The sequence below is a fragment of the Strix aluco genome, chromosome 17, assembly GCF_031877795.1.
Source record: "Strix aluco isolate bStrAlu1 chromosome 17, bStrAlu1.hap1, whole genome shotgun sequence".
Classification (NCBI taxonomy): domain Eukaryota; kingdom Metazoa; phylum Chordata; class Aves; order Strigiformes; family Strigidae; genus Strix; species Strix aluco.
Window position 1 is genome coordinate 5,244,624 of NC_133947.1, and position 14,309 is coordinate 5,258,932.

Here is a 14,309-nt window from a genome sequence, read left to right on the forward strand (position 1 = left end):
ACAGATCTAGATATTTGAAGTGGCAAAATAGATGCCTCCCCCATTTCCCCTCTTTCCCACAGTATCAGATTCCCCTTTTTCCCAGCCCACCAATGCATTCTTGATTGCCAGTACTGTTCCTCCTAACCACCAATGGTTTGTACTGCGGCGGCTGTCCAATCTAGCACTTTCTCTGCTGGACTCTGGCGGACCATATTAAAATTTATGCACTGTGGTTCTCAATCAGGACAAAATGTACCAGTGTCTATTATCTGCTCCTCTGTGATTGCTTCACAGCTTTAGACCTCTGTCTTTCATATGCCAGTTGAGGAAATGCCAAAATCATTATAATATGAGGATAATGTTCACATAACAAAACTTGCCAAATTAAATCCAAATGAAAGATGTGGTATTGAGCACTAAGAAGAAAAAAGAAGGGTGGAGAAATTTAATCTTTTTTTGCCCCCAGATTCAGATACTTTTTATGCAATGTAAGCATTTTGTAGGAAATTAGACTTTGATACACACATATCTCTAGCACCTGAGTCCAGAACACAGTGGACATTTCCCTTGTTGTAAATTGATAGTTTCACATTCCTAAGATAACTGAACATCTGGCCCAAAAAAGATGTTGATTAGTTTTTCTGTTCTGCAGTTCTCTTCCCCTTTCCCCTATCTCCGTCCCAAGCCTCTGGCATATATTGTTGCTCACACCAATAGCTCAGTCTGGGTGTAAAAAGGCAATACCACTTCATCATACAAGAGTATTTATTTTCTTTTGTTGCCACCTAGTGTTTTAAACAGGAATTTAAACTGACACAGCTTGTACAGCTTTTGTACAAACTTGTTTTCACAGATCATTTTTACTTTTTTCATTTACTCTTGAGATAAAGCCTCCAGTTCATAGCAGAGAAAAAATTCTGCTCAAGCCAGCATTATTGTCCTGAAGTACCCATGTAAAAAGGACTTGGTTCCTATTAGCAGGGTAACTTACTAGAAAACCGGAGAGGATAAAAGTAGGTTTGAATATTAACTTTGGTTATTAAATATTTCCTCTCAGACCCAGCATCCTGCGTAACGGTTACCAACTACATGCCTTTTCTTAAGTTCACTGCTGGAAATCTGGTACAGCTCTATAAGGGTAGTGCTGAAACAGAGCTGGGCATCTGGAGGTTGGAGGACAGAATTACTGAGGAAAACAGCAAAAGCACAAGTAGGAAGAAGAACTCCTGTAGCTATAACCAAAACCAAACATCAAAAATTTGAGAGTGACAACACTAAGCCTGGTCTCTTTTTCACTTTTGTGAGGTGAGGAGGAGAGTATCCTTCAATGAGGAGAGTTGTATCCACAATAAAATCTTCTCTCTTATTCTAAGAAAGGTCTAACATTATTTTTTTTCATTTTTGGAAGGCATTTTTTCACATTTCTCTCCCTCCAACCCAAAACCCTAACCAATGGCCAGAGCTTCATTCATCTCTCTGTGCATCCAGGAGACAGGGGTCAGGCTAGTCTAAAAGTTACCCTATTTAAAATCTGAAAGGTCTGAAAGCACAAGGGCATTTCTTCAAGTGTCTAGGTGCCCAATGTGCAATGTCTTGGCAATGAGACACCTTCTCACCCATGAGCTCCTCCTGCACTGATCACAATGGTTGCTGCAGCCAGGAGACAGCCAACCTCTGCTAAGCAAATATGACTTTTGGGCACTCAAGGGATTTTGATTATGTGCTACTTTTATGATCGGTCATTGCCCATTAAATCATGGCCTGAGAAGACGAAAAAACCCACTTCTTAAGTCAGTTTATACCACTTCACAGTGAGAGAGGGTGTCCATGTTTTCTCACACCAAGAACCCTGGGTTCAGCTCAACCCTAAAGCAGGAAGGGACGAGACTTTGTTTTATCTTTATACCTGCTTGTTCCTGGAACAGGTCAAGGGCCAATTTTGCCCTCATTGCAGCTTGGGCCAATATTGGGAGTTGAGAGTTCCCTTAGATCACACCTTATTTGTCCTAATGACAGCTGTTTAGTGAATAATCTTGCAAAGTGATGTCTTGGCACCTTGCCCTGTTCCCCCTCTCTCTGTGATTAATTGGTGCTTGGCTTATTCCTCACTCCTCTGCTAAAAGCATCTCTAACATTGTTAAGGGGCGGAAAACTAAACACAAAAGAGCTTTTCAACCTCTTCATCTCCTTTTCTTTCACAATTGTTCTTTCTCTCTCCCCATACATTTGTATTCCCTTACACTCATTGACAGTATTTGTTTAGTCTTAACTTACCACTGCTTTCACATCCACAAAAAAATAAACAAATGTATAATTACTATTGAAAACGTATCTATAGTTATTGGAGTCATTGAGAACGAAGAGTTGTTCTTTGTGGAAAATTTAGATGAGAATGAAATACCAAAACTCAGAATATCTTAGATGTTACAGGAATAGATTTGGTTAAGCAGCAAAATATTTAGACTCAAAATGCTGTGAAGTGCCTGGTGGAGCTGTAATCTCGTTACCCTCTATGGGTCAGGTTTTCCAAATAGCCTACATCCCATGCAGAGCATGGCCGCCTCCTCAGTTGAGTGAAGTCAAAGGGGTGTCCTGATTGTGCCTGTTCATGTTGCAAGGTGGAAGGAGCAGGCTAAAGCCTGACCTATAGCACAGAATGTTGAAACAATCTGAACAGCAGCTCCCAAGGAGCATTGTGATACCATTTTGAATCCAGCTCCCACATAAACTCTTACAGCTTTTAAGCATGGACAAAATATGGATATTTTTCATGGGAAACAAATACTTGTAATTCTCCTCAAAAAGACTGAAAACCTCAATATTGTCTATGCACCCCAGTGGTCAGATCACAATGCCCCTCTGATATTTTGTTTCCTGGTGACTGAAAGCCCTATTCATTGTGCCAGTAGATGAGTGTGGATGCAAATCAGGGCTGAGCTAATGGCTGTCATTTAAAAGTCTAAATATCCAACAGGTCTGACATTTAGATGTCAGGACTTGATTCTAATTTGCAATAAGGCCCTTTTAACTGCTTTTACCATATGTAGGGGCCCTAAAATTGGAACAAACTAAAATCATATTCACTTTAACACCCTTTCTGCAGTGCCAGAATGTTGGAAAATGTAACAACATTGGCAATACATTAGAAAATCAGGCCCAGAGGAGTTGCTCTTGAAACATTCAATGAAGTCTGGCATGGAGGATTGATTTGTGAGAGCCAGGTGTATCACTTATGTGTGTTCTGTGTAACTAGACCAGATTTCATAGCTCTAGTTTAAACCTACCCTAGAGAGCAAACCGTTCAGACAGCGACCTCTACAGAACCTATTGACTTGAACTTCATTTTGGCTGTTGTACTGTTATCCAGCAGGAGTCTAGGTAATGAAAACATTTAAATTTTCCTTGTGTTTTATGGCATATTGATACGAGCATCTGATTCAGCAGATGTTTGCAGTTGGTTCGATTTGTTTTACGTGTGTTTAGTGCAATAGACTCGCAACAAATAATCCCCTGAAAGATTCAGATAAATATATGAAGTACAAAGATTAGTGCATTGTTATCAGGCAACCGGACACCTCAGTTCATGGAAATCATTAGCATTCTGTTCACCCAATATAACTAGCCTGATTCACAGCAGTTTGTGGCAATAGGCTTAAAAAAGGATGTAAGAAAAACAATTATACACTGTGCCGTGTAGGCGAACAACACATAAAGGATGGGGAAGTCTTTACTGACCAGTAATGACTGACCTGTTACGCTCTTTGTGACTTTGGAGATTGCCTTGGGTGGTGGAGCTGGGAGCAACGGAGGGCTGGGAAGCTGTGCTGGGTTTCTTTCTGTCTGTTTCTGGGGGGAATCTGTGGATTCAGATACAAGTAAGGCTTGTGGACTGTCTTCAGATGCTGGCAGGCTGGCATCTTCTAATTCTTCCGTGGGTGCTGAAGGTTTCTTGGCTAGTAGGAAGATGAGTAAAATTAATGGAACATGAAGTTAATAATGATAGGCCAGGGGACAATGCCAGGAACATTCAGAAAAACAGAACACATGGCACACAGCTAGAAGCACTTCTTTTCCATAGTGAAAATAATTATTGTGTGTAATAGCCAACCAGCCAAGGCAGGTAAAGAAAACATATGAGGATACTGAAGATATTTTAGTTTTGATGTTCCTGAGACACCTGCTGAGCTTCCCTTACTTCCCTAAAGCTTTTTCCCTTTCCTTTTTTTTTTTTTTAATAATGAAGACAGCAAGGCAAAGCAACTTTTGAGAACTGCAATGAGTTTTCTTACAGCATGCAGCTGTGGTGGCACAGTTGCTGAGTGAGTACTCTTCTGTGCTAGGAACACACAGCCAGAGGGCAAAGAGTATCAAACCGGAAATATTACATGAAATCTGACTTCCCAGTTGTTTGTTGTACACATTTATTTTCACAATTTAATTTTTATCTTATTTCTTACATGACTTCAACTTGCATCCCAAGCTTTCTCTTACTGTACCTGACTCCAGAACTGTTGAGTCTTTCCTGAGGTTAAAGTTGATAACCAAGAAAAGCCTGCCATAAAAAAGATTTGCCTTTGGATCTCAGCAGCTAGTTTAGAACAGAGAATCAGTGCAGTACTTAAGAAAAACTTTAGTCAACAAAGCCTTAGTTTGATATGGTGAAGCACTACTTATTTCAGGATTGTCTCCTGAAAGATGGCAAAAGAACTTAGCTCTTAAAGTTAGTGCAGGCTGAATCACTGAGCAGTTCATCAAATTGACCTGGCTCTGATGAGGGCACAGGGGAATAGATCCAGAAAGGCATGAATCTGAAGCAGGACATAGGTGGAATTTCAGTGATGAAGTCCAAAATTAACATCCTGGAATCATGCTCAGATACCAGCTGACTCTGGCAGTGCCTAAACTTGCACAGTGCCTCACTGTTTGACTTTCACGCTCTGTTACATGTCCTGATCTCTGCCTTGGCATAAATGGGGACCCACAGAGAGGCTTGAGGCCGACTCTGATCCAGGGCCACAGCCAGGCTCTCTCCAAACTGCATTTCCAGACACTATGGGCTCAGTAGTAGCCATGAGGATTATTTTTCCAACCCTAGCAGGTGAAGCACTCATCCAAACGGAGAAATCAGTGTTTAAGTCTTTCCTCAGCACAGAATCATAGAATAGTTTGGGTTGGAAGGGACCTTTAAAGGTCACCTAGTCCAACCCAGCCTGCACTGAGCAGGGACATCATCAACCAGATCAGGTTGCTCAGAGCCCCGTCCAACCTGACCTTGAACGTTTCCAGGGTTGGGGCATCTACCACCTCTCTGGGCAACCTGTGCCAGTGTTTCACCACCCTCATTATAAAAAATTTCTTCCTTATATCTAGTCTGAGTCTACTCTCTTTTAGTTCAAAACCACTACCCCTTGTCCTATCGCAACAGATCCTGCTATAAAGTCTGTCCCCATCTTTCCTGTAGCCCCTTTAAGTACTGAAAGGCTGCAGTAACGTCTCCCCGGAGCCTTCTTTTCTCCAGGCTGAACAACCCAACTCTCTCAGCCTGTCCTCATAGGAAAGGTGTTCCATCCCTCTGATCATTTTTGTGTTTCTCCTCTGGACCTGTTCCAACAGGTCCATGTCTTTTCTGTGCTGAGGACTCCAGAGCTGGACACAGTATTCCAGGTGGGGTCTCACCAGAGCAGAACATAAGAGAGGTTCTGATTGGTGATAAATGGCAAATCCCCCTCCTTTTAGCATTCTGGATTGTCTAAACAAAGTGCTTTTCCCTCCAAACCATTCTAGGGTATCTCCTAAAAACTCACAGCAGTGGGCACCCACAGCTGCCACGTCACAAATCTTTTCTTGGCTCAGTTTTATGTCTTGTTTGGAGTATAAACTCTGTATTAATGAACATTCAGCATCCTCATGTTCAGAGTGCATGGGGAGGCACCAGAGCACTTAGGCAGTTGGAAACAATAGCATTGGTAAGATAATAGCATTTAATTTGTTGACAAACAGATTAATGAGAATGCCTAGAAGAGGAGGGATGAGTATTTATCATTCAAAAAAGACAGGAAAGTAAAATGAATATGCATCATTAACAGGAATTCTTGTGAAATTTGGCTTTATAGGAAAGCTGCTGTATGTTAGTTGCCCGAATTATGCAAGGAAATAATTTTCTTTTAAATCTACTTCTAGGGAAATGCTTTGTTCCAGGCTGACATCACTTCAGGTTTTTTTGCCTACTGCATAGAAAACAAAATGTGGAATAGAGGAAGAGAAAAATAAAGTCACTAATGGGTTACATTACAGAAGGATCAAGAGCTCCACTAGATGTTAGTAGCTTGATGGGAAAATTAGTGAGATTTGAGTGCATTCCCCTGAGTGGAGCGATACTTTCTTCTGGCAGTAACTTCACTGAAATCAGTAGACCTCCCTGGGACATGAAGTGCTGTTTGACACAAATGCAGAGGAGCAGCCATAGTGAGACTTTTCCTATAGAGAAGGTGGATCTGAAACACACTCAGCCTCAGTCACACAGATCATTTTGTTTCTGAACTCCATCCTGTTCTGAGAGTGGTATCACAAAAACAATCTGGCATTGCGCGCTGTTCTCTAAAGAATGGCCATTTTACATTCCCTGCAAAGAATGGTTTGCTTCTGGTTTTCTTCTGTGGTTGTTTCTGGTAACAGCAGCACACGTTTGATTCAGTCTGAAGGCAGACCTCAGTCTTGAGTACACAAACCTATTAAACAGTTTTCATACTGCAGAGTGAATATTATCCTGCTGAAAATATTCCAAGTGCTCAGCACTAGACTCCTTGCTGGAGTAGCAAATTACTCATGGAATACCACTTGTCAAAATGCCATCTCACCACCAGCTAAAAATCCTGCCCCCAAGCCCACTGGCTAGGGTAGGCAGGAAAAACTGCCCTCTGTTTGCCTAGGCTGTTCTTTTTCTGTGTATTAACCAAACATGAAGTCTATAAATACTTCCTTTTGTTTCCTCCTCTCCTCCTCCCTGGCCTTCATCCCACATCCTCAGGATAAAATACAACATATTGGGTATAAAGCAAATATATTCATGTTGTTCCTAGCTGGTCAAATATTCATATGAATTTGTGGAAAGACACCTACTGCACTGGGCCTGGATTGAGCCCAAGGACAAATGTTATAATAAACTCAACATTATAATAAACTTAGCAATACACTGACAATTTTGAAGAGCTTTCCCACCCAATGAATTCCTTAAGGCGGACTCACTAGGGACAGGAATGCTAGAATGCACAGACAGGGATAAATTAGCACATAAAGACTTGATTGACAATAATTATTTTAAAAGCCAGGGGCCACCGCTGAAAGAGTTAGGAAGATTTCCAACAAATAGGAGTGGAGTCTCGCAAACCAGGAAGACAGGAGAAGGTAGTTCCACTGTTACTTTTTGGAACCTGGAAAAATGACACCTCAAAAAATGGAGGAAAAGAAATACAGAAGAGAGAAAAGGTTGTGCCAGGGAGACAATAAAAGGAACTAGGATTAGAGAAAGAGATATAAGAAATGGGATGATTTTGAAAGCCTCAATACACAATTTTGAATGCAGTGTAAGGTAAATTTTAAATCATAGTACTAGGTTTTGCAGAGCCATAAGATTAAATACATGATATATTATTAGTGCCATCTTTCCAGGATAGCCTGTCCCAATGGTAAGAATTAAAAGTTCAGAGAGAAATTTCCTTAGCAATATGGAATGAAATGCTCTAGAAAAGAGTAAAAAAAAAAAAGACCTGAAGGATTCTGGGCAAGATCTTAATCTGGTTGTTCTAAGAAGAGGGAGATGAATGGTTTTGCCTCAATCAATTCTTAGGGTGATACAAAATGAAACACAGCCATAAATGATAGTTTGAAGAGAAAGGAAAACAGCATTAAGGGCATGTATTAATAGAGGCTGTCTATGTCCAATTCTCTATTGTGTCTCTATTTTAAGAGACAAAAAAGAGAGGGGATAAATCTTTAGAAGCCCACATACAGTGCTTTGGGATATTTCTTGATGAAATAACACATGTAGTTGAAATGAAGAAGGTGGTGGGTGATGGAAAGGTATTGTTAAGCTTACAAAAAAAATCCTTGTGATGAGCAAACATGAGGAGAGATACTTTTAGGGAGACAGAATAGTTTCCGTTGTCAAAGCAATTAAGAGTGGAGTGAAGCTACAAATGGGCCAGAAGAGTGTTATATAAAAGCAAAACTTTTGCTGTTTTGGGAACAAAATCGCATGAGTCATGGGGATGGAAAGGACAGGAGGAAAAGGAAGTGGGAAAGGATAAAGCAAAGAAATGGAAAACGCTTCAGAGAATTACTTCCCTTCTGAGCTGCTGAAGCAGGTTGAGGGCATAAGCAGGCAGCATTGCTCAGCAAACCACAGCAGGTAGGGGTGGGCTTGCTGAAAGTGGCCAGGGTCTGGGACCCCAGAGAAAGCAGGGCATGGGGTGGGAAGGAGAACAAAAGGCAACCAGGGCAGATGGACAAGGTGTAAAGATTGACCAGAGGGCAGGAAGACCGGTAATCACTACATGGCACTCCTCACAGACTAGGATAAAGCATTATCTCTGCACCTTTGCATTTCTTGGTTATCAGGAAGTAAATGGAAACCGTCCTGCTGCTGGGTTGTGCCTGGCTGCTCTGGTCCCAAGGAACTGCTGTCACGGGTGAGCTCTGCCAGAGCATGGTTGCATGAAAGGAACCTGGTTTAGCTTATCTGTGTTCCTGGTATTGAACTTCACTTGTATTTGCAGCATATTGTAGACAGGGTGATGATATGGACAGTGTGGGCTGTGTATTGACATTGTTCTCCGGAGCCAGGACAAACAATTTCAGGCTTGGCACAGAAGTTTAAGAAATGTTTTTGAGAAGCGTGTTTCATCTTCACAGCAGTCACTGCTAATACCAAAGGGGCACCATGCCAAAACTGAATCGTCTCATAATCCAACTAATCCCATTATGCCAAACTTTGTGTGGTCCCTCAATTTGGTAGCAGTCTCAAAAATCACTGGTTTTAAGTACTGATTGCTAACCTAGTATGGGCTAAGCTGAACAAGGTGTTCTGACCCTTTAATGCACTGACATATTTGACTCCTTATAAAATAGCTTAGCAGAAATATTTTTTTAACATTTTATAGATTTTGAAAACATTTTGTATCCAATACCTGCATCTTCTTTCAGCTCATCCAAACGCAGCTCCTCACCAAACGAGGTCACATTCGTTGTGGCAGCTATTGTACTCTCTTGCTGCACCTCTTCTGAGGCAAGTGCCTGGCACGCAGGAGCTGGAGGGTCACTCTGTGTTGCTCTCGTGGCATCGTCACCAGTGCAGGCTTTGCCTTCAGTATCTAAAACACCAAATGATTTAATCTTAACTAAACCATGAGCAGTGAAACCTGAAAATCCCTGCTGTTGTCTTGAGAAGAGTGAGTCTCAAACTGGTAGTGCTCAGGGGACTGAGATTTGCCTTAGAGCAGCACCTGATCTCTAACAATGTTAAGCATCTGTAATGCAAAACTTGTGGACACCAGCATATCGAGATACTAATATCCACCCAGTTTTCTCAGGGGGCACCTTCTTCTGTGAGCAGCCAGCAGCCTGGACAAATGGCCATTGTGCATGTACAGGAAGGCCACTGTACTCTGGAGGCACCTGCTATGTGGGAGATGAGCACAAGTATGGGAAATCAGAGGTCTCTGGGAGAAGGCAATTCTTTGCACGAGCAGAGCTCATTGTGCAGCACATTCACAGGTTGGTCTGACATGTCCGAGTTGTGTCAGGCTCCGTGCATAACACAGTGCCATCCAGCTGCCCCAGCAGTAATGCCGGGGCCTTACCGAAGACAAGGCTGCTAATATTCCCTACCAAGCTGTAGGTTTTGAGCATAGTTTTAGTTACTCAGCTTTGAAAAGCATGTCCTGTGTGATTGAGCTGATCAGAAATTCAAATCCCTCTTCATGCAGACCTAGATACTGCTCCCTTTGCTTACTCTGAAAGATTTCTGTGCCAGTGATCCCTGCAGCTGTACGCATCTTGATGACTGAAGCTTTTCTAGTATTCTCCTATTCAGGCAAGAGTCCTCGGAATACAAACTATCCTTTTACTTCACGACTGTCTCAGAATTTACAAGATCGACATCACTGCTGCAAACCAAAGAAAGCAATTACTTTCCACTCTAGCCAGCGCTCCACACTGACGGACATCTCTGCTGTCCACCCCTGACCTCCTAACTTGTATTTCTCAGCCCTAGACACGCCTTTCTGGAAGCTCCCGACAGGGATATGTTTTCTTGCAATGATATCATGACAAGTTTCTTGAACATTGATTTAAAATAGCTAGCATTCACGGCTATCCCTATTTAATACTATTTGGACAACATGCAGTGTAATTTATTGTGCTTTTGGGTAAGGGTATCAGATTTTGGCCCAGAGATGCTGCGGAAGGGATGCAGTATTTTTGTACGCTGAGCTCACTCAGTCTGCCTCATAATCACGTTTGGTGAAAAGTTACTGTTCTTAAAATAGCCCTTGCAGTAGCACAGTTGCTATGATACAGGGAAGGGGAGGGGGAAAAAGTTCATTGCCTACATTTCAGCTCATTGTGAAGCCAGCCTATACATAATCATCGGTGTATTAACAGCTGCCTGCATTATTTGACAGGCAGCCCTTATCTCTCATTGCTGTAAGTACAGCTACATCTGATCAATTTTGTGCTCACAATGGGGAGAATATCAGGGGAAGCTCCCTAAATGTTTTCAAGGTTACTCTGCTTTGCACATTCCTCACATCCTTCGGAAAGGCAAGCTGCTGACAGCTGTGCCACAATGAAACTGCAGTCAGAGATGAGTTCCTTCGTTCCCAGCCAATGGAAAGTGTAATGACTAATGAAGTAATGACAAGCAGAAGACAGCCCTGTTGAAGAATTTCTATTGAGGAGTGTCTGAGACTCACAACAGCGATGTTCCTGGTCAGAAATGATCAGCTTATGCTTAGATCAAAGTGGGTGTGCTGCTTTGATTGGCAGAGGGTCCCAACACTGTATTTTAGAGACCATCCAGGGACAGGAGAAAGCACAGACCTTAGACCCACTGGTAAGGAAAGCAGCAGAGTCTTGAGTATTGTAAAGTAATCAGAAGAAGTAGGGCTGTAATTTTGTTGGGAATGAATCCCACTGTATGCCAGACCCTGCACCCTATAACCTCTTAGAGAGCTGGTTCCCTAGAGTGAAGCTGTATTTCAGGTTCAGGAGTTTTCATGGGTCAGGTTGGCATTTGGTCTGTGCGAGCAGAGCTGGAGAAAAGAGGAGAACAGAAGGGGCCCAGACTGTGCAACTGCACAGGGTGGCTGGGATTTGGGGTTGTGTGAGGAGAAAGGGTGACATAACCTGTTAGGATGACTCATCACCAAAGCAAGGACGGTGCAATTTCACCCTGGGCTGCTCACAGATTGATGCAGAGTCTGCGCTAGCTTTGTGGTTTGCTCTGAGCCAAACAGTCCAGTTCAAAATGCTGCTTGACAGACCTCGTGCTATGAAACTGGAGTGTGACACAGCCATTGTAAATGCATGAAGCAAATCTGGAGGTTTCTCAGACTACAGCTTCATCCCAGTTTGGGCTATTTATGAAAGTGAGCAGGAATCAGGTCCCTGGAAGTGGAGTAGAGCCTGATGAAATAGAGGGATTTTAGGATTTACTGTAGTCTTTTAGCATAGTATTACTGCTTTAACAATTACAACTTCCTGCGTAAACGAGTACTTAGCCTTGAAACTGCTGCCGCTTCAGCTCAGTCCAAGTAGGGCACTAATCATTTACTGAGAATTATTTGGGTCAATTTTTTATTCCAGTTAATAAGCTGCTTCTACTAATAATATAATAAAAGAACCCTGGAGATTCACAACACTCGGTAAAGAAAAATAACTTGCAGGTGGCTGCAGTGTCCTTCAACTGACTGCTAGCCATTCTTGCCTTTCTGGGCAGCAGGGTGGTACTGAATATTTGTCTGACATTTATAGGGGTTCTATGCAACTTTATTGCAGACAGGTAAGCAGTCTGCAGCGGCCTCTTTAAAAGCACAGCTTGTCATCACTCCTCATTGGACTGGATGGGTATTTACTTAAAACCAATTTAATTTTGTTAAAATGATCTTGCAATTTAGCATCATCTGTTTTTCTCCCAAGCAGTTCTTTATGCATGCAAGAGGTTTATTGATTCACTATTGTTATTACCTTTTAATGTGCTCTACGGAAGTTTATTTTACTGTTCTTTTGCAAAGCTCTAGATATGCATGTCTTCAGATTCATGGATTATGGGGAAACTTCATACTCCTAACAGAAATGGGGTGTATTTTTCTATCCAATAGTGCTAATATGTTAATATGGCAACTGATTATCTAGAATTATGAGAGACACAGAGTTCAATGGACAGGAATTAAAAATGAGCCTTCTGAAAACTTCCATTTTAGAATAAGCTGATGGTTTGGTAGATTATTTTTTTAACTTGAATGTAAAACTCATATTAAAATATATCAAATAACATAATATGAAAATTGCTCTACTGCAATGAAAAAAAAAAGTGCTTAAAATGCTCTTTTTCTGACTCTTCAGTTGCTCGGTTACACTCCAGCATAGCATCACTGAGTATTGTCCCACAGCCTATTTATAGGCATGGCATTTGTTTTATACAAGGAAACTCAATTATTAGTTTCAAAGAACGTAATTTGTATCTATCAGATTGGTCAAACTCAAAAGGCTAGTCTTTCTTCATGACAGTACTTTCTGCTATAAAGTTTTCAAAGTAAAGATGGATTTATTTTTTTTATCTCTGTTTAGGGGGAAATGGCAAGTGGGATGTTGTCCGTAACATTGGGAGCTCACTTGATCTTGCAGAATAGTCACCCAGATCTCTCCCTTAAACATCTGTCAAAGCTTTGGAGCAGGGATATACAGAACCACAATCCTTTGTGCATGTTTCTGACACTTCATCATCTTTCATTCAGTGACTTCTGCTGAACCTGGTTTGTACTCAGGAAAGCTTTAAAATGACACTATCAAATGCTTCACTTTTCCATGTGAATGAAAAACAGGCAGAATGGTGATATGTTTTGTCACAAACTTCGTTTACTGGAAAGACAGCTGAAAACATCATGTTAATATCATTTCATGAGATTTGGATTCATGGGTTGTACATGTTAGCTGAATGCATCTGTATAAGTTTATATTTATACCTTTATACCAGCTTTAGCTGACTTTCTTGGCAGTAGGATTTAGCTAGGTTTAGAGCAATTGCATAAAACATACATACAAGATCAGATTGCACCATGTATAAATCAAGCAAAGATGGAGCTGCATTCAAGATGGTAAAACATCAAAAATTAAACTGCATGGATTGATTGCAGCAGGGAGGAATTTGAAGAAAGACATACTTGATTCAGATACTGAATTTTCCTCTCTGTTTGGATTGAAGGTTTTTCTTTTTATTAATTTGATTGTTAGGTTTCTTCTTTTAAAGTTACGTGTTTCCTATTGTCTTAAAAAAGACTCTGATAAAAAAGATGAAGAATTTTTACTTACCTTGTTCTATCATCTCCAGAAGGCCTTTCTTAATGAGTTCATCCCGACCTTGTCGTGCTGTCATCTTCTTCTCCAGCACTGCATAAAATAGTAGCATAAGACAGCACCAGTTAACAACAGAGTATTCATATAATGGAGTGAGAAAGATGCAGTGTGGAAATTCCCCCTAGTCCCAACTACTCTGTGCTTGGAAAGAACTGCAGGGATTTCATTTTGGGGAACATGGACTGGTCAGCCTGTTTGTGCCTTTTCCTTTGTTAAAACAGCTGTAAAATCACCCACAGGTAGAGCTGAGATTTATGATCTAACCTACACTCTGATCACACTGAGTGCAGAGTAATGGATATTAGAGGATATTAGAGCCTTCATGCTGTTTAATATGGCACATTGGAGCTGCCTCAGGAAGCGGTGTCCTTTACTTTGACACTCCACAAGATACTGGGGCAAGTGGAGGGAACTGCACCATCCTATCTTAAGGCAAGTGAGTTTGTCTCCTTAATGAACTCCTGGGACATCCCTGGGGACTAGCGAGAGCATGCAGTGCTGTGTGCTGGGCTCCTTCACCACAGAGACCAGTGCTTGAGGGAAGGCATTTTACAGGCTGTAGCTCCCTCCTGTCACTTCTCGTAATATTACTGTGACCTATATAGTCTTCATCCCAAATAAAAGGGGTGATGATTCTTGGGGCCATAAATGTATCCTATTTTGGAGAAGAGACAGCCCATGAAAAGCAGACTGTG

The 14,309-nt window shown here is 41.5% G+C and overlaps 1 protein-coding gene across 2 annotated transcripts in view; it reads right to left on the reverse strand.

Moving 5' to 3' along the window:
• Nucleotides 1–14,309, reverse strand: part of PHACTR3 (phosphatase and actin regulator 3) — a 115,189-nt gene that overhangs the window by 38,964 nt on the left and 61,916 nt on the right. For both annotated transcript variants that reach the window (XM_074843226.1, XM_074843227.1), the window contains exons 3-5: nt 13,570–13,647; nt 9,168–9,350; nt 3,732–3,935 (exon numbers count right to left, since the gene is read on the reverse strand). In XM_074843226.1, coding sequence (XP_074699327.1) covers nt 3,732–3,935; nt 9,168–9,350; nt 13,570–13,647 — 465 coding nt within the window. The remainder of the gene's footprint in view (nt 1–3,731; nt 3,936–9,167; nt 9,351–13,569; nt 13,648–14,309) is intronic.